The sequence below is a fragment of the Toxorhynchites rutilus genome, chromosome 2 (genome assembly GCF_029784135.1).
Source record: "Toxorhynchites rutilus septentrionalis strain SRP chromosome 2, ASM2978413v1, whole genome shotgun sequence".
Lineage (NCBI taxonomy): Eukaryota > Metazoa > Arthropoda > Insecta > Diptera > Culicidae > Toxorhynchites > Toxorhynchites rutilus.
The window spans coordinates 270684170-270705086 of record NC_073745.1 but is presented as its reverse complement, the minus strand read 5'-3'; the positions used below and the strand labels follow the sequence as shown (position 1 = coordinate 270705086).

Here is a 20917-nt window from a genome sequence, read left to right as displayed (position 1 = left end):
CTTCTACACTCCTGATCGTCGAGCACATCAGGAAGTACTTTTACCGCGGAGTTATTAACGTAAAGAAATGTTGAAATGAGGATCGATCAGTGCAGATAGATTTTTTTCGAAAGTTAAACGAGAAAGATTCGAAACGATTTGATCAGTGTAAAATACCCCGACGATCAATTCATAATCGATCTACGCACAACAATCAGCAGATAGTATTCGAACCTGCACTTTTACAACGCAGCTTATCTCATGCGCTCAACGTCTATCGCCAACCAATCAGCGGGAAATAACGTCCATTAAAATACCTTGATAGAAATAATTTGGCTGCAAAAAAAACCAACAAAATGTATGCGTGTGATGCAAAAATACATCATATACCAATACATCAAGTTGCCAATGCAAAATGGTCCAGGAAGTGCATTTAAGTGGAAATTAGCATCTAGAGCTCGACAGTGATTCTCTAGACAAAAACTGTTTTCGACAAAGTTTTTTTTCTATCTCTTGAAATAGCCGATATAGCGCATTTTTCAAAGTTGCGTTAGGGTCACAATAAAAAAAAAGGTTTTTCGCTATAACTTTTACTTTGCAAATTTTACATGCAAACTGTTTTCAGAAGACTTTCAAAGCTTACTAAGACAAACATTTTGCGATGCAGAACTCGTCAGTATCGTAACTCTACTCAAAATTATTGATATTTCTTCCCAAAAAATATGCTCTCTTCATTCGCTTGTCATTATTTATGGGGCAAACATAAAAAATGTTCGTTGACGGCATTTGAAAGAGCATTAACTCTTCATAATGTGGGATTTCCAAAAGTATGTTATTTTTCGTATTTGTGTAAACTAAAATTGAAATCATTAGTTTTTGGGTGAAAAAGCATCAAGAACTTTAAGTAGGATTAAGATATTGACATGTTCTGCATCGCTAAATATTTTTCTTAATAAGCTCTAAAGGTCGTTCTAATACAATTTTGATGTAGGATTTTAAATATAAAAATTAGAGCAAAAAAAACCGTTCTTTCATGGTCACCCTAATGAAGCTTAGAATAGAAAGCGCTGTATCGGATATTTCAAGAGATAGAATAAAACTTTGTTCTACAAAGCTGCTTAAAATAATTGAGGCTACAATATAGTCGAGCTATATTTGCCTCTATCTATGAAGATTAGAAAGGTAGATTTTTTATTTCATCGAAAATTTTGGTTATCCTATTTTTGATGACATTAAAATGAGCGTCCTATCATATGTAACAACTTTGTCGAAGACAGTTTTTGTCTAGATAAAAAAGATCTTCCATAAAGTTGTATTCTATCTAAGTTGCGTAAGGGTCACCATGGAAAAAACGGGGTTTTTGCTCTAACTTCCAAATACACTCGTGAATTCACAGAAGCTCCCTTCAGTCAAAAATCCAGTGGAAAGTTCCAGTGGTCCTGAAAGAGACCGATGGGCTTGCGTTGTTTTGTCAACGCAGCTGAAGATGGTTGATTCATGATTTATTCTTTTTCTCGCGAGAACAATACTCGCACTCAGAACAATACACGTAACGCACTTAGTATGCATAGCGACATTCTTCTTGTATTACACGCAGTGCGGCTCCAGTCGATTATATATTTGTCCTCGTTATCTATTTTATAACGCATAAATTCAACAATTCGTACAATCTCCACGGTATGAAAATCGATGATGTACGTCCTATTCAATATTTCTTTTCTGCTTTGATTCTGCTCTACTCTATGCTTGCTTCTTGCATATTCTGAAGATGCATTCTGTGGCGAAAAAGTTGCTGAATACAGTAGTAAAATAGAAACTGAGGTTGGACAGGGTGAACACAATGTTTGGAGAACCTCAACTGACAGCCAAAAACTATAATCAATAACTCTAACATGACTAACATGGACTTTCAAGCAGGTATTCATATTAATAGATTTTTGTGATTTCAATAGTTCACTTTTGAAGCAGTTTTGAGCTATTGAAACAAATTTTTGGATCAATAAATAACCAGCATTACTCATACACCTTTTATCTTTGGAATGAAACATATAAACGCTCAAAACTTTGCACCCCAAACATAACGCTCTCGTTTTAGAAATTTTAAACATACACCCCAGTGCAGATTAAAATATGATGTGATACAAAAATACAGAGGAACTCTTCATCAGACGGCAAGCAAATCGGCGCGATGCCCCCACCGAACAAAGCAGCACCATACTGTGCGATATCTCCATACCTTTGTATCGAGCAAAACCGCTGGGTGTGACACCAACATTGAGAAAGACTGTTGTCTAATAATTGTTGCGAGACAACTTGAATGATAATGATGATGCTGTTTTGATTTACAGAGGCTCTCAAATCCATCAGTTCATTCGCCTCTACCCGTAAAAAAGACCAATCTGATAAACCAAACTAAACACTCGGCTTTGAGGAAGGTCATTTCGAAAACCTCGCTGCCATCTGCTCGCGAGCTAGATGACTGATGACTTGTTTATATATGTTTATATATTTCAACCTCTACATCAAAATTGTCTTGGGACGACTTTTAGAGCTTATCATGACCAACATTTTGCTATGCAGAACTTGTCAATATCTTAATACTACTAATAGTTACTGATGGGGTTTCACCCAAAAACATGATTTCAATTTTAGTTTACTCAAATACAAAAATAAAATAATTTTGGAATTCCCACATTATATAGAGTCATGTATGCTCTTTCAAATGCCGTCAACGAATATTTTTTATGTTTGCCCCAAAAAGAATGACAAGCGAATGAAGAGAGCATATTTTTTGGGAAGAAATATTAATAACTTTAAGTAGAGTTACGATATTGACAAGTTCTGCATCGCAAAATTTTTGTCTTAGTCTAAAAGTCTTCTGAAGACAGTTTGCATGTAAAATTTGCAACATAAAAGTTAGTGCAAAAAAACCGTTTTTCTGATGGTGACCCTAACGCAACCTAGAAAAAAAAGCGCTATATCGGTTATTTCAAGAGATAGAAAAAACTTTGTTCTAAAAAGTTTTCTTAAATAACTGGGGCTATAACATTGTAGAGCTATGTTTACCTTTATCTATAAAGATAAGAAAGTTAGAATTTTTATTTCATCGTAAATATAGGTCACCCTATTTTTGTCAACATCAAAATTAGTGCACTATCATATGCAACAACTTTGTCGAAGACAGTTTTTGTCTAGAGAATAACAGTCGAGTTCTAGATGCTAATTTACAGCTAAATGTACCTCCTGGACCAATGTGCAATGGGGCGGGGATTGAATTGCAATATATCCTCTCTCCACAATGTAGCAGTGTATGCTCTTAGCGTTTGCATTTCGAACGACTGATGCTCTGATTTACAAATACATTCTCGCCGTGAGAGAGAAAGTGTGTTGAATTGTAAAGGCTTCTTATTTACGGTAAAGGTAGGTAAGCCCATAAACAGGCTGAACGAATGTATAGAGGGATGAGAATGCTTCCAATTTACACCATTTACAGACGAAGGAATGGTGATGTATAGCATATCAAACAAATCAAACGCTTGACTATGTTAAAGCATCAAATATCGAATAAGGCCAGTTGATTCCATTAAAACTGCATGAAAAATGATTGCAATGGACAATCAAATTTAACCAGCTGAATACAGTGTCTATTCATCATTAACATTTTCCTGGCTACCATACAGGTAAAGTTGAATCGATGGAATCGCGCGTTTTCGTGAATGCCAACGAATCAACATACACGTGCGTCGTGTACTTCCGTGCCAAATGTGAAAGGAGATTTAGATGCGCCTTTGAAGCTGCGAAATCACTGGTCGCTTAGCTAAGATATATTTTTGTGCACTGCTAAACTCGAATTACAAGCTACCGTTATTGATCTTGGCATGGACCAAGTCCGGTTATAGGCGATGCCGACAATTCGTAATTTGTCGAGTCGGGAATTGCCGAGTTTTCACATGAATTAGAAGAAATGTGCTCTGAAATAATAAATTTCAAACAACATGTCATCCAACAATTTTTTGTGCGTTTTTTCAAATTGACTCGCTTACGGAAAACTGTTGCATATATTGTCCGGAGTACCTGGGAAATTTTAGAAGGAAAAGAACACAAAGTGCAATGAAGACGGGTCTTCGCTACACGATGAGCGAGAAACAGGCAGAAAAACCTGGTCTTCTTGGAGGTATGTTTCGGGTGGTTGTCCTGTTGAAATACGAACTTCTTTTCTGCCGTCATTATCCCATCGATTTACTCGAGGGTTCCCACTCCACTCCACGAACAAAAAAATTCCCAAACCATCACATATCCTCCTCCATGCCTCACCGTGCTTTGGATGAAGCACTCCTGAAGCTGCCCATCCGACTTGCATAATAAATGGACCTACTGAGAAATGGGCTTTTCTGGGCAACTTTGCTATTCAACCCCTGTGTTCGACCGAAAACTACTAGCTGAAGACTTTCCTGGATCTCGCGGACAGTTACCATCGGATTCTCTAAAATTTACAACAATAACGGTACCATTTCCCAAATCTCTGCAACGAGAAATATGACTCAAAACCAACAGTTAGCTGAAATCTTCACGAATTCTGATACAAGATGGGTGTTCAACCTGCTTGCCACATATAGGCGGATCGTGAGAGAAACCAATAAGATCCACTAAGCTAGATAAAATTTACATCAAATTTTGCAATGCTTAGATAATTCTCCATCTCAAAAATCGAGACAAAAACCTTTTTGAAATCTCCTAAAGCACCCTTTATACACTCTCTTTTTTCCAATTTATTTCATGCTTTGCTTTCCCTAACCACAGACAACATCCACACGTGATAATGTCCGAATCATAACAATTTATCATTGAAAATTTGAAATTCGTCCACAAGATTTTAATATTCAAAATCAGAGAACATGATCGCATGGTTTGAATATCCAGGCTATGAACAGCCTTATATGCCACTGGCCTAGCCGGTTTTTCAATCAGATGTTTGGATTAAATTCACCGCACGGTACTAGAACTTGTGTATATATATTATATCTCCATACTCATATTCCTGTATCGCCGAGTAACCCGTTCATAAATATGCTGAATCATAACACCGTATCACTAGAGCATACGAACAACACCGACTCCAGCCGCCTACCAAAATTTCGATCGGGCTGTTGTTATCAACACATGCTTCGCACATACACCACCAACCTGCACACAGCAAAGATAACCGACTCAGCAGCTTCCTCGGCCGGTTGACCTCACAGCATGAGTCAGTTGGTCGTCAGCTGAGCACAGAACAACAACTTTTGATAAGCAAAAAAAAAACGAGAGATGGATCGATGGAAGGGCAAAGTTGCTGTCGTAACCGGGGCAAGTTCAGGCATTGGAGCGGCGATCGCGAAGGAACTCGCGAAAGCGGGAATGGTGACGGTTGGTCTGGCCAGGCGGGTTCAGCGAATAGAAGCCCTGGCTGATCAGCTCCCAGAGGAATGTGCGAACAGATTACACGCTCGGCGGTGTGACGTATCCAAAGAACAAGACATTTACGAGGTGTTCGCGGAAATCAGGCACAGGTTTGGTGGCATTGATGTGTTGATCAACAATGCCGGTATCGTGAGAGATACGTTGTTGTTCGCAGACGATGGTAGCGAGCCGCTGAGGGATATTCTGAACGTGAATGTCATAGGACTGACACTATGCAGCAGAGAAGCGCTGAAATCGATGAAGGAACGCTCAGTGGACGGTCACATCATACACATCAATAGTATTGCCGGCCATAAGGTGATGAATTTCCCCCAAATGAATATGTACGCAGCCAGCAAGCACGCCGTCACGGCGATTACGGAAACGATGCGAAACGAGCTGAGGGAAATGAAAACGAGAACGAAAGTGACTGTAAGTATGCGCTAATGATTGATGTTTTAAGTCCCATCAAATAATATGACAAAATCTCGTTTCTAGAGTATAAGTCCGGGAACGGTCAAAACCGAGATTATACCCAATCTCGAAGAAAGTGAAGGCTTTCCCATGTTGCAAAGCGAGGATATCGCGGCTGCCGTCTTGTACGTGTTGGGGACACCTCCGCACGTGCAAGTTCATGAGTTGACTATCAAACCCGTTGGGGAACAATTTTGACTGATATAAGCATCCATATTACGAAACGGAAAACCTGTACACAAACCCATCGAATTTCATCTACAATGAAGCATGAGTAATAAAATTCAAAGACATGTAACCTAAGATAAGAACTTCAATTACGTCCAACTGTTGATGATATTCAGCGGAAAGCAATAAATATTTCATATTTGAAATTCCGAAATAAAACATGAGAAATGTGTATAATTTTAGTCAGTCGTGTATGACAAATCAATATGAGCAACTTGTACTAGAACTTGTCAAATATCTCACAATATTTTGACTGATAAACACAGTCACGTGTTTGCAATCGATGCATTCAATGAATAGTTAGTCCGCTATATTGCTTCAATCACATTCTGAATGATTTCTGGATTTCATAGAGCAAACCCAACACGTCCTGAAACCACAACCAAAGATGGCAACTCATGATCGAACGCCAACTCAAATCGCCTCATTGTTTGTGTTAATGAGCGTGATCTTTGCCAAATATGAAACAAAACAATCAACCTTCCGCAGTTCTACAGTAAGAGAGTGAATACAAGAATAACACTATCGAGCTGTGGAAGTGTTTATCGTTTTGATAGGGGTCTCGAACAAAATATTGGAATAACATATACGACATCCCGGCCAGCTTTCTTCCGACTATAGGCAATAAAATACATCAAAACAACAAACAGGTCTTTCGCGGGAATGAAAAAATGAAAACTTCATTGAAAGTGAACAATGGAGATTCTTCCCAACCAAAAAAAATATGTGAAAGTGAACCCTTCAATCAACCCTCCATTCCCTTGATTCATCTCGCCAGAGGAAATTTGTTTCCTTTCCTCGCTTTCAGCTCACCTCTTATCGGTACTTCTTTCTTCTCCTACACACTTGCTACAAAACCATGGCTTTATGATCGCACCAATCGTGAGTAAACAAAATTCCAGAGCCGCAGCATAGGAGATAGCCAGCCGCGAAGCTGTGAATGTATGGCAATTAACATAAATCATTTTTCTTAATTGCTACTAGGAGGAATTTTGAATTTACGTCCCGTAGATCTTCATAACCGAGTTGAATAGTTACTGCGATGTGAAAAGCATAATAATGTTTGGTGCAACGGAAACCGAAGCTAAATCCGATGATGGTTAGAGGCGAATGAACTGCAAAGTTTAAAGCCTCTTAAAAACAAAGAAAGAAAGAAAAGAAATCCGATGATAGACCGCGCAACAAACGACATTGGCCGTGAGCCTATAGGCATACACTATGCTTTATAACTCTCATCACTTATAACATATTCCAATTCAATTATTTTTAGTTTCGAGAGCTATATAAAAGCTTGGTTGATGTAGTTAAGATAGAATATACGAGGGTAAGCTAACGAACAAAAACAAACAGCAAGACTGGGTAAAACACAAATTGAAGTACAAATGTCAACCTTCAAAATCATGTTTTTATTATTTAACATAGTCTCCGTTAAACATTAAACATTTCTCCCAACGTGTTACAAGTTTTTTATACCGTCACTGAAAAGTTCTTCCGAATTTTCTCGAACTCAGGACGCGAAAGCTGCATTCACATAATTGCCAGACCTGTAATAATGCCCATTAAGGTCTCTATATTAAGCAGAGGAAAAAAGTAAAAATCGCAAGTCGGAAAGTCGGGAGAATACGGAGAGATTCGAATTGTCTTTTCTGCCAGACAACGTGCACGGATTTTACGGTGGCCCAATTTGGATTTCTTCAACATCCAGCTTCCCCGCCAAACGGGAAGTTGCGCACGAAGACGATGTTCATCAATGATTTCAATTAATAGATGTAGACCTCAAGGATACTGGCGTTATAGACATACTTGATGACCCCAACAATGGTCTACAATATGGATAAAAGTGCAGTTTCTCTCGTACCCACGAATTATTTCCTCGTAAGAATCTCTCGTACTTCATTCTTATAAATCACAAATCCCAAACAGCATTGTCAGGCTTTTGCCATTTGACGAGAATGCTTTTAAACATGAGAATCTTGAAGATCCTTCGATTGCTTCGACTCTATCGGATGTTAACCCCTTCCCGTATTATTGAATACGTCACACATCAAGTGATCTCACTACTCTGCTGAGCGTTCTAGCGCCCTGTGTTATGCAAGACACCACGAATGAGACTCGATGTTATACGGGAAAGGGTTAATGTAGGTAAAACATCAACTGAGATCCAAACAGTGAACCAGAAAAAATGCAGGGACATTCTTTCAATATCTCTACACTGCTACTCTTCCTAAACAGTAAGCTCTAACCATCGCATCGGAAACCTTCAGGAACCATAGTAATAAATTTGTCCAGACAAGAAATACGGAAGACATTTAGGATATAGTGAAATATCATTGAAGAAGTAGAAGGTTCACCGAAACATCTTGTGATTGATTCGTCGCTTTTAGTAGAAACCAGGGTTCGGCAAAGTCATATTCAACTGAGGATAGTCAGGGGACTATGAAGAAATCCGTCTTCGCATTCAATTGGAAATAAGTTTTGGCTTCTTCCAGCAGTTTCTCCCTCAACATGACTCAACAGTCATTCGGGTGTTTAGTTGCCATCTCACTCTACGATTCGACTATCTCATTTTATTCTTCCCTGTAAAAGGACTTCATTGCATATTGAAGTGACTCCCCCGAAAATTAATTAATTTCTCTCTCTAATGTATCACGTAAAGGGTGTGTCACATCAAATTGCATCACGGAAAAAACGCTGTAGAAATTTAATTTTTAGGAATTATCGCTTATAATCACTTATAATCAGATAAGAGTGTATAGATCACGTTGGCCATGCTTCACTGTCAATTTTTCGTAAATTTGGAAAAATGTCGTCGAACGAAAAAGAGCGTCGTGAATTAATCCTGTGCACTCATTTCGAGAATCCGGAGTTGTCACATCGGGACATCGGTAAGATGCTGGGAATCGTCCAATCCACGGTCAGCAGAGTACTAAAACGATACTTCGAGAACCTAACCATCGACCGGAAGGTGAAGAATGGCAAAAATGGATGCTCCGTCAGTGAAAAAGATCACAAGCGCGTAGTTAAGCAGTTTAGACGTGATCCGAGAAGTTCGGTCCGGGATGTCGCCAATAAGCTGAATTTGTCAAGTTCATTTGTCCAGCGGACCAAGCAGCGGGAGGGCCTGCGTACATACAAGGTTCAGAAGGCTCCTAACCGCGACGAAAGGCAAAACATGGTGGGGAAGACGCGAGCCCGGAAGCTGTACACCGAAATGCTGACGAAGCCGCATTGCCTGGTAATGGACGACGAAACCTACGTCAAAGCGGACTTTCGTCAGCTGCCGGGCCTGTTGTTCTTCTCCGCAGAGGACAAATTCAGCGTTCCGGAGCAGATTCGCAAGCAGAAACTATCCAAGTTTGCCAAAAAGTACATGGTGTGGCAAGCGATCTGCTCTTGCGGAAAGCGGAGCGCCCCCTTCGTGATGACCGGCACGGTAAACGGGCAGGTTTACCTTAAGGAGTGCCTACAGAAGCGCATACTACCACTATTGAAGCAGCACGAGGGCCCAACCATCTTCTGGCCGGATCTCGCTTCGTGCCACTATTCAAAGGACGTGTTGGAGTGGTACGAAGCCAACGGGGTCACCTTCGTGCCAAAGGAAATGAACCCGCCCAACGCGCCGGAGCTTCGCCCAATATTTCTCTATTATGAAGCAGGCCCTCCGGAAGAACCCAAAAGTTGTCAAATCGGAGGCGGACTTCAAGAGAAAATGGATTTCTATTCAAAAAAAACTACAACCTGACGTTGTACAGAACCTTATGGACGGGGTAAAGAGGAAGGTGTGAGCATACGGGTTTGGGCTCGAAGTATGAATAAAAAGAAAATGCCAAAAGTTGTTTAATAGTTTTTATTTTACTGTCTAAAATTTTCAAAAGGATCGGTCTACTGGGCGAATTTCTACAGCGTTTTTTCCGTGATGCAATTTGATGTGACACACCCTTTATACATGTCGATGTATCGATATTTGAGTTCAACGTGGTTTGACATATATCACAGATTTTTTTTGTATCGTACACGAAAATTACTCACGAATATAAAATATCGTGCAGTGTTGTGTTTAGAAAGAAATTTGTGAATTTTGTACAAACCTTTTTTCTGTATATTCTTTCTACAAAATTCAACTCGGAGACAAATTCCTCCCAAACTGCACACTATTTACTAATACTAAAGCGAAGTCCTTTATAGTATACCTGGTAACCGTCTAAGTTCGTTGGTTTGAGCTCACGGTGGGTAAACAACGGAGCCGTCCGTTAATGGTGTAGCTACTTTTTTACATCAGAAAACAAAGCTCGTCAACTTATTTCTACTCAATTCAATGTATGTTACCGGCGAATGCCGAAGTATTCCTAGTCGAAGCGAACCTACTGAGAGGAGAGTCAATTTTCATTTTTCATCTTCGAAGATTTCGGCCCTGGTTAAAACTATTGTAGAGAGTATTGGAGACAATCCATTTTTGGAGCAAGAAGATCTAGTTCAACAGAATCAACAGAAGAGAGATATTTTTTTCTTAATTTGCTGGCACAAATATTCAGAATTCGGCATTTTGGAATTCTGCAGAAGTCATATCAATCAGATTGGTAAGCAACCACGAGTTGAATAAAGAAAATGCTTCAGAGTCATCGGTGCCTACATTATCATTGTTAACCACAAGAAGTAAACGCTGAAACCCAGACTTCGTATGATTTATATTGTACGTTATTCAGTTGCTTACTTATGCAATAAAATGATTATTGACTATAAATATCAAAATACAAATTTAATCGATTTTGTTCATCATAAATATTTGATTCAAGATCATAATGGAATATCAATCAAGTAAAAAGTTTAGAAATAAACATGGCATTTTTGCAAGGAGACTCCTGAGAAACTAATATTTTACTTGTAACATTTTTGTGTGTAGATTCTCGAAATTGACATGTTTCTAAATAGAAAAATGTTTGCGGAACATGGCAAACAAAAATATGTTTAATTGAACCAATTTGTTCTCCTCAAATCCTAACGAGGCAACTTGAGTAACAGCAGAATACAATTTGAGTTCATCAATACCACTGCGAAAACAATCGTAGCTAGCCACCGTCCATATATCCTTTTCTATCCTAATGCTGCTGGTACACACGACGAATTTGCTCAATACAATGGAAGCCTAAGGAGAAGCGAAACATTGCATCGCGAGCCCCACCCCGGTGTGATTCCACAGCCAGCAAAGTCAAATAAATTTCACTTGTTCCGTTCCGAACAGATCGTCCATTTTCTAATCAGGAAGCAAAGCAAAACAGAACAGAAAAAGCAAGTGTTTAGCCGCAACGTGGAGTGGTTGGTGACTTCCAGATCGATCATTAAATTTCCACGAATTTGCGCATTGTTTCCGGGTTAAAAGTGGCGTCAAAGTAAAAGATATTGCAAGACGGATAGCGTACGCTCGTAGTAGCGTTGTCCGTGCCTCGTGATCGGGTCCCAATGGCAGGATCCAAGGATGATTGTGTCCAGAGTGAAAAAAAAAGTCCGTTTTCTGAGAAATTTATTTCACTAATGACAGGAAAAACCGGGTTCCCCAGTTGAAAAAAAATCTTTGCATCTTTCCATGTATTCTTCTCTATGTACAGTTAATTGTTTTTAATTGTGTAAATACGTAGTGTTATGTGCTCCCGTGGCCGAGTGGTTAGCGTCATAACTAACATGCCGGGTGTTCGGGTTCGATTCCCGTTCTGGTCGGGGGAATTTTTCGTCAAAGAAATTTCCTCCGACTTGCACTGTGATCACGCGTATTCTAGAGCTTGCCACTCAGAATGCATTCAAGGCGTGTTATTTGGCATAGAAATCTCAACTAAGTACTAATAAAAATGACGCAAGTAATACTACGTTGAAACGGCGAAGTTCCTCTAGGAACGTTAGTGCCATTGAAGAAGAAGAAGACGTAGTGTTAGTTCATGATTACAATTTTTTAAAAGTTTTTGTGTAATTCAATTGGCGTTTTTAATGTGTGGTGTATTTGTTGTGTTCAACTGTGATACTTGCGTTAAGCTACCCTAGCTGTGCATGATAATAGGGTTGTGCTAAATGTGTACTGTGAGTGTTACAAATATAATTTATATATGTGTACTGTCCAATGCACAGTGAGTGTTACAATAATATTTACTATATAAAATAATTTATTGAGATGGAACCAAAAGGAATTTTCCAACAGAAAGAGCTGTGATCATCGGTTTCGAAGCGAAGGTGAAAATTCGATCTCTTACAATTGCTATTATTGTCGCCAAAACAATTGGTTTCGATTTTTTATTGCGAATGTTCTGCGAAAGGTGCTGCATGATATAATTTGTGGATTATTCTTTTGGGTAATCTCTTCTTTGCCTCCGTCTTTTCTTTTTAGCTGTAATGAAGCATTGAATTTTTTTAATTATCTCATTGAAATTTTTTTCAAAGTTACTCTACAAATAACATTATCACGTCGTCATTTTACCTCACTATTTTTCTTAAAACATACATCAGTGTGTTTTTCAATATTTACTTCTTACCAAAATTTGTTAAATGATGATTCTTTACTATACATAGGGCGCTATTATAGAAATCGAATCGATAAGAATTTTGCTATTTTACTATTATACATAAAGGGCAAGTCGATAGCATCGACCGAGTGAAATTTTTCGGTGCAACTACCTTTACAATTTGGGGGTCGGTTTGGGACCCACCTTCCCTACGTATTAACAAATATGATGCAAATAGTATTTAGTTGATAAGGCAAAATTCACCTAAGAACGTTAGTGTCTTTTATCAAAGTGGAAGTGGAAAATTCGGGATCTTATCTCTAAAAATATATTTTGTACCCCATGCATCTTTTAAATTCTATGACATAATTTCCTTTAAGAATCATTTTAGATCCATTCAAACATTGTCCCAATCGCATTTAATATACTGCCGATCTACGCATAGTTGTCCCATGTTACTTTTTGAAAATTTTCATTTTTCTTCATAAAACTATGTTTTTATGCCTAATCTTCCAAAACAAAAAAAAAATTGTTTGCTTCCAGCTTTTCAAAAACAACATCAAGCACAATTGACCCATGTTGATATTCTAGGCATAACTGTCCCACCATGTATTTTTAAACCGTAATCAAGCTTGATTGATTCAAGTGAGAGGAACTTTTCACATTTCAGTGAACAATAGCAGTTTTATACTGCTTATAAAAAATCCGGTTTTGCTTCACGCCTCTCCTCGGCACGATATCCCACGACAGTAAGTGCAAAATTAATACGATTATCTTATCATTGCACGAGAGCCAAATGGGTCAGTGCGCATCTAAACGCCGAGAGCGATGGAACGTTGGCAAAATAAAGTGGCAATCGTAACAGGAGCCAGCTCTGGAATCGGAGCCAGCATCGCAAAGACTCTTGCCCAGGCGGGAATGGTCACAATTGGACTGGCAAGAAGAATCGATCGGGTGGAAGCCTTGAAGAAAACCCTATCAGACGACATTGCTGCCAGGTTTTATGCATTACAGTGCGACGTCTCTAAGGAGGAAGACATTTTGGTGGCGTTCAAATTCGTAGAGGAAAAGTTCGGCGGGGTTCACGTATTGGTGAACAATGCCGGAACGTATCAACAGGTGGACCTACTAGGTGTCGGAAATAGCGAGGCCCTGAGGCAAACTCTGGACACTAACGTGCTGGGGTTGGTCCTGTGCAGTCGGGAGGCATTTCAGTCCATGAGTAAACGATCGGTAGCCGGTCACATCATAAATATAAACAGTATCGAAGGCCATAAGGTACCGTTCTATCCGAAAGCGAACTTATATCCAGCCAGCAAGCATGCCGTAACGGCCATAACCGAAACGATCAGAAATGAATTGAGAGCGGAAGGTACGAAGATCAAAGTTACGGTACGTATAGATAATGAACGGTGGGTGGAGGTAGGAAATTGAGACGTACCTATTTTTAGAGCATAAGCCCTGGCTTCGTGCGGACCGAAATGGCAGATCAATGTGAAACGTACAGCAATGTGGAAGTCAGAACAATGCCAATGTTGGAACCGCAGGATATAGCGGAAGCGGTAATCTATGTTCTGAACACACCACCCCATGTTCAAGTTCATGAGCTAACTATCAAACCGGTCGGAGAGCATGTCTAAATATTTGGATTGAGCTAAAATTTCTTTCATTTTACCAATTGTGTATTTTTAATGAAAAATCTGGTTTCACATGCAATCAGGTTTTTTTACATTAACAAAACACGTTTGATTCGAAACAATGGATATCGGAAGCTTTCTTTTTCACATTTTTCAGGGAATACATGAATATATACGACAAAAATAAATTTATTTTTTGAGTCAAACCAGTCATTTTCGTAACAATTGAAGTGCTGCTAAGTGAGTGCGTGTTCCATCGGTGAAAACAAATGGTAATCGGAAGTTGATCCAAACTGACTGGCTCAACCGTTCCCCTGGAAGGTTTTGCTAACTGCGACGTGGCATTGTGATCAATAAAAATCACTTTGTGTTGCCTTTTTTTCCTTTAAACCGTCGGGAAACGGTAGATTGGTAATCTTCTGATTGTTGTGTGAGTTGTTGCTAAGTTTTCTCATTGTCTTCGTCTAATAAAGTTCCATCAACATTCAACGCAAATCGTAAGCGAACTTTTTGGTTCATAGCAACAACAAAATCAATTGTGTCCGCAGATCGTAGTTCGCATGCAGAAAATCCACAATTTTAAATACAAAAAAAATAATTGTGACTGCATACTGATGTTTCAAATTAGATGTTGATGACAGACCTTTTACAAGTATGTGTAACTATTCATGTGTGAATTCCGGATTCATTTGCATACACCTGGTAGCCAGGCTTATCATATCTACAGAATAATCTGTATTTATACAGATTTTTCAGACTTTTTGAAACAAAGAATCTGTAATTAAAGATTACAGTTTTTTTTGGTTTTACATACATTTTTGGTTTTAGGATACAGATTCATATATTTTTTAAAAAGATTTCCAAGTATTAGTTATGATTTGATGCCAACAATATTTTTTTCCTATCTCACCAATTTTATTCGCATACCATTCGAGTCAGTCTGAATGAGAATCATTTTGGTATTTGGTACTAAGTCGAAAAGATGCAAAAGTGTGTCATCTACTAGCTGTACACTAAATAAACAACACTGTTTATCTTCTTACTAAATCACAGTGAATATGAATTTCAAAAATGCGCTCATACTGTCGTGAAAATCCATTTTGCTTCGAAAGTTCTTGTTTTGAGGATTGATAATATCTAAAAAAAAAACTCATCGATACGTTTTGACTTTGGATTATGTTTCCGGAAACATATAGCGAGTACTTATAAAAAAAACAAACTAGATATCAGTCGCGATACGAAAATGATACTCGAATTGGCTCTTTTTGGAATCCGTTGTTAACCGAAAGAAGCTACAGAAAAAATATAAATCCAAATGTAACCAGAACCTGTCCCTATCCTAAGCATATGGCTTTTTTTTAAATTGCTTAATGGCCATTTTTCAAGCGCTGAGAGTTCTGGTGTTTTCGAAAAAAAAATTATGGCAAATGTCTTTAAATTGCACGAAACGTCGAAAAATTTGTTGTCAAAAATTGACAATCACGACGATTTGTACGTGTGGTTGTGTTACAAAACCATTGCTTTACACATTTTTGCTATTGCTTTTTATATTTTTTGTTGTTTTTGTAAATGATTAGAATTAGTTGTATTTATTGATTTATTTATTTATTTAATTCACATATACAACAGGCTATACATGCCCTAATGTATGATATAAAAAACTAAAACTATTTTTTCACTACGCCTACTAAAACTGACTACTTGCTGACTATCCAAGCGAGCTCACAGTAACCATTCTAAGCTACAGTGCTATTTTGCGTGTCAAAAATTGTAATTTAATTATTTTGCTTATAATTGTTATCCCAAAATGTCGAAATATACAGGAGAAAGATGGTATGCCACGTTTCTCAACAAAACTATATAAATCGAGTCATTATTCACTAGCTATTCATAAAGGGTCACTTGACCCGCTGTGGTAGGAATAGGTATACATGAAACATCGGCAGATTTTTTAGTGTTAAAAACATGTATTTTTGTTTCAAATGAAAGTTTGTATTCCATTTGGGTTGGATGAAATATGAAATTTCCACAGCAATTGGGATTTTTTTCGACTCAAGTGGACGCTTTTGAAAAGGGCATACTGATTTTAGTAAGAGAAATCTTTGATAATTTATGTTTCAAAAACTATGAGTCGCCTCGAAATAGTGTTTTAGAAAGAGTTATAGTATTGATGTTATAATGCGTAAAAATACACTGACACTGAATTAAATATACACTGGAAAAAAAATACACATATACTGAGAAAAAAATTACTCTTTCATTTTTGCAATATTTAAAATATGAATTTTTTTTAATTTGCTCATATGAATAGAAGTCATGTAGAAAATTTCAAAAATAAGTCCAAGATGATAAAACCAGTTTTTGACAAACTTTGTGGAACATCGATTTTTTATGAAGTTTAGAAACTTCGAATTTTTGTCTTTTTTTCAAATTTTCTGCATGACTCCCATTTTATATGAAGAAATTAAAAAAAATACATACTTTAGAGCAAATTAATGGTTTTTTTGTAAATAAAAAAAAGAGTGCGATTTTTTTTTCTCAGTGTATATTTTTTTCAACAACATTTGAACATCAATAGACATTATTTCGTTACGACTCATAGTTTTTGAGATATAAATTATCAAAGATTTCTTACTAAAGTCGATACACCCTTTTCAAAAGTAACACTTGAGTCAAAAACATCCCAATTGCTGTGGAAAACTCATAATTCCTCCAACCCAAACGGAATACAATTTTTCATCCGAATCAGAAATACATGTTTCTAAAATCTGCATTTGTATGACTATTTCATTTGGAATTGCTCTTACACAGTTCGGACTCAATTATATTTGATTCGATGATAAACAATTTTGAACTCGATTATATTCAATTAAAACAAATTATCGGAAATTTGGCGGAAAATGTGTAAAATACAGAATATTCTGTATATGTGGCAACCCTGGTTATATTCGCTTCGGTCAATCCTAGGTAGTGCGGACTGAATCAAAACGGCTGTCAAAAAAGATCCAATTGAAATGTCAAAAGAGATCCAACGATCAGGATCTTATGATAATCAACACTATAAAAGAGGTATTGTTGTCAAGGACAAAAATAATTAAAATTATCAAATGAACGAGCTACATTTTTCCGTCAATTGTTTAATTAACCATTGCATCTCTGAAAGAGCATCTCAGCCTTTCACTGAGCAACGCATTTTTAATCTCCCCTCTCTTTGACATAACGTTTTTCCGAACGAAATAAAAACAAACGAAGTCAGAGTCACGTAAATGTTTACTCCTGCGATTTGAAAATATTCGATAAAAAGTGGAAGGAAGAGATGCCAGATGATTTTTGAAAAAAGTCTGTAAAAACATGTGAATGTCTGTTAATAATGTGGAAAAGTCTGTAAAAGTGTGCAGACCTATAGAAATGTCTTTTTCACATATTCATTAATACTTTGTACATCGCGATGCACGTAAGATTGTATTTTGTATATATATACAGCCATTCCATGCCAAACCAATATAGTGGTTCTCAGATCTTCGTCAAAAGTGCTAATTTTGTTCTTTATCGCAAAAAATTAAACTCGTATTTTTTTATTTTTTCATTAGGGTGCCCATTTCCATTTTAGGGTGATCCAAAAAATCATTTTTTCCACTTTTTCACAAAATGACTTTTTTTAAAAATTTATAACTTTCGAACCACTTAATCGATTTAGATGATCGACATATCAAATTCAAGCCAATGAGCTTTAATTGAGAAATATTGAACTTGCAGATAATATGGATCCTATTTTCGCAATTATTGATTGTAGTCGTTTTTTAATGTATTCATGGCTTTGGACTAGGGGGCGCTTTTTTTCTATATTTTTTCTTGAAAGCTGAGATTTTTTACATAAAATATCTCGATATCAGAAATGCTATTTTTTTCGTTTCAGAGATGCTATTTTTGAAATATGATTTTTCAGAACTAATCGATGGTTCGAAAACATTTTTTCCCCATTTTTCCCACTACAAAAAGTCATAACTTTTGAACTATTGGACCAATTCCTATCATCGACATATCAAATTGAAGCTTACGAGTTATTTTTCTATGAAATAATTTAACTTTTGCGAAAAAATTTAAATTCTAATTTTTGTAATTATTGATTCAGTTAGTTTTTCATAGTTTTCTCGGTAAAAGATAGGAGCGCTATATTTTTTTATATTTTTCATGGAAAGCTGAGGATTATTTACCTAACATATCTCGATATCAGAGATGCTATAATTATCGTTTTTAAGTTATAACTTTGTATATTTAACATGTTTTAAGTCTTCGATCAATATTCATATGTGACTAAACTAGACCTATGCTACAAGAATCCAAACTTCCCGCAAGTGTGATATTTTTTCAAATTTTGCTTATTGGCTTCCATTTAATATATCGATCATCTAAATCGGTTCAGTAGTTAAAATGTTATGATTTTTTGCAGAATGTTATTTTTGGACAAAGGGGGAAAAATGATTTTTCGAACCACCGGTTAACTTTGAAAAATCATATCTAAAAAACGAAAAAAATAGCATCTCTGATATCGATATATGTTATTTAAAAAACCTCAGCTTTCAAGAAAAAATAAAAAAAAATATAGCGCCCTCTAGTCCAAAGTCATAAAAAAATAAAAATACGACTACAATCAATAATTACTAAAATATAATTATTTTTTTCGCAAGTTAAATATTTTTTACTAAAAGGCTAGGTCATTAGTTTCAATTTTATATGTCGATCTTCTAAATCAGTTCAGTGATTCAAAAGTTATTAATTTTCATTTGTCATTTTTGGGACTATGTGGAAAAATTTGATTTTTCGGGCCACCTAATAACTTATGTGTTGTAAGTGTGTTTAAATGTTTCAACAATCTACACATATATACATACACATACATTCTTCTTCTTCTTCTTCTTCTTCTTCAATGGCACTAACGTTCCTAGAGGAACTTCGCCGTCTCAACGTAGTATTACTAGCGTCATTTTTATTAGTACTTAGTTAAGATTTCTATGCCAAATAACACGCCTTGAATGCATTCTGAGTGGCAAGCTCTAGAATACGCGTGATCACAGTGCAAGTCGGAGGAAATTTCTTTGACGAAAAATCCCCCCGACCAGAACGGGAATCGAACCCGAACACCCGGCATGTTAGTTATGACGCTAACCACTCGGCCACGGGTGCACACACATACACATACATACGCGTTGTTAATTTTTATAAAAATCAGTATTTCTTCGTTGATATATTGGACATCCAACAAGGCTTGCGATCTTGTCGTTCATGAAATTTATAAGAAAATGCAGTGTATATTTTCCATCCGCCATGCAAGGCTATACTTTTAGATCACTACACGACCATGAACCATGTCTGTGGTAACAATATCGAACTGTAACCCATATTTCGTCATAAGCAGACCCGAGAGCGAATGTAAGTTGTTGAAAATAGAATGAAAATTTTTATTCGATGTTGTTTAAATACTTAGAAGACATAGTTCTGACTTAACTTAACTATTTTTCAATAAATCTCCTTGCATTTCAGCAAAACAATCTTATCTAGAACAGAAAATAATTATCAGAGACAATTTTCGTTCAAGATTTTTCCTTACATGCAGAGAATGCAATTTTTCATTAATTGTGAATAACCGTATCCTCTCTTTCGTCTGCAATGATGTCATGGCAAAAGTACGAGTTCCAAACTTCATACACACCAGATGGGCTAACCAGAAAGACTGCCGGGCCGCAGGTTGAGTATCGCTGGTCTAACGTCATGTGTATTGATATAAACTAAATATAATAACTTTTCTGTATTAAAACTATGAAAAAATGTCATATGGTGAGTCGAATATCTTTGATGTGATGAATAAAGCCTCTTATTTTTCAAAAACCTGTGAAATATTGTTATATCCAAAAAGTCTACAACAAAAATGAAAAGTGTTTTACAGATATGTCTGTAAATTTACAAACATATTTGTAAATCTGGCATCCCTGGTGGTTTGAGATATTATTGCAAGAAATCGCTTGAAAACATGCATGAATTTGCTTGAAAATGAAGTGGGTTGAGTCCGCACCACTTAGGGTCAATCCCGTTTCTATTTTACTACCGTGTTGAACAGACGTGCAGTTTTTCTTTATCTCAGAATTAGTGATGTCCGATTTTTTAAATTAATCGTTCATCAACTAATCGAGCAATTTTCCGCTGTTTATTATTCGATACGATTAATTTCCTCAAATTAATCGATGGATTGCCACATTCAGAGAAAAAACTAATATACAGTAAGTTACCTCTAATTCGACGTCTAGCTAATAGGACAAATGTGTAATGCAACTCGAATAATTGGACATTTTAGTAAACATTGAGTTTGGGACCCAAATTATGGCCCCAGATTGACTGACGCCACCAGACGTCGACACTGTACCACTGTCATCGCGAATGTCAAATTGCAGGCCACAATCGGTTCTAAGGCGATAAGTATTTGTATTAATTGCTGTTTGATTTACCAATGTATTTTCAACATTCCTTCATCGAAATCGGCCGTAAACTGTAAAGAGCGTATAAAACACAAGCTAAACATCGTGCAACAAACCCGGTCCGAAACCATGTGAAAAAGCGCTCGGATGCATTTGTAATAAACTCCAATGCGTTGACAGCATTGAGCTTTGTGTTTCGTTGGTG

At 37.0% G+C, this 20917-nt stretch overlaps 3 protein-coding genes across 5 annotated transcripts in view; 2 read left to right on the top strand and 1 right to left on the bottom strand.

Annotated features, from left to right (window-relative positions):
* Positions 1 to 20917, bottom strand: part of LOC129767241 (phospholipid scramblase 1-like) — a 57104-nt gene that overhangs the window by 27629 nt on the left and 8558 nt on the right. The window lies entirely within an intron of this gene.
* On the top strand, positions 5217 to 6279 carry LOC129767243 (farnesol dehydrogenase-like). The gene is made up of 2 exons (XM_055767938.1): positions 5217 to 5850; positions 5917 to 6279. The coding sequence occupies exons 1-2, from the start codon at positions 5287 to 5289 to the stop codon at positions 6088 to 6090; spliced, it is 738 nt and encodes a 245-aa protein (XP_055623913.1). The 5' UTR covers positions 5217 to 5286; the 3' UTR covers positions 6091 to 6279.
* Positions 13421 to 14811, top strand: LOC129767242 (farnesol dehydrogenase-like). Its single transcript, XM_055767937.1, has 2 exons — positions 13421 to 13997; positions 14057 to 14811. Exons 1-2 carry the CDS (start codon positions 13434 to 13436, stop codon positions 14243 to 14245), a joined length of 753 nt encoding a protein of 250 aa, XP_055623912.1. The 5' UTR covers positions 13421 to 13433; the 3' UTR covers positions 14246 to 14811.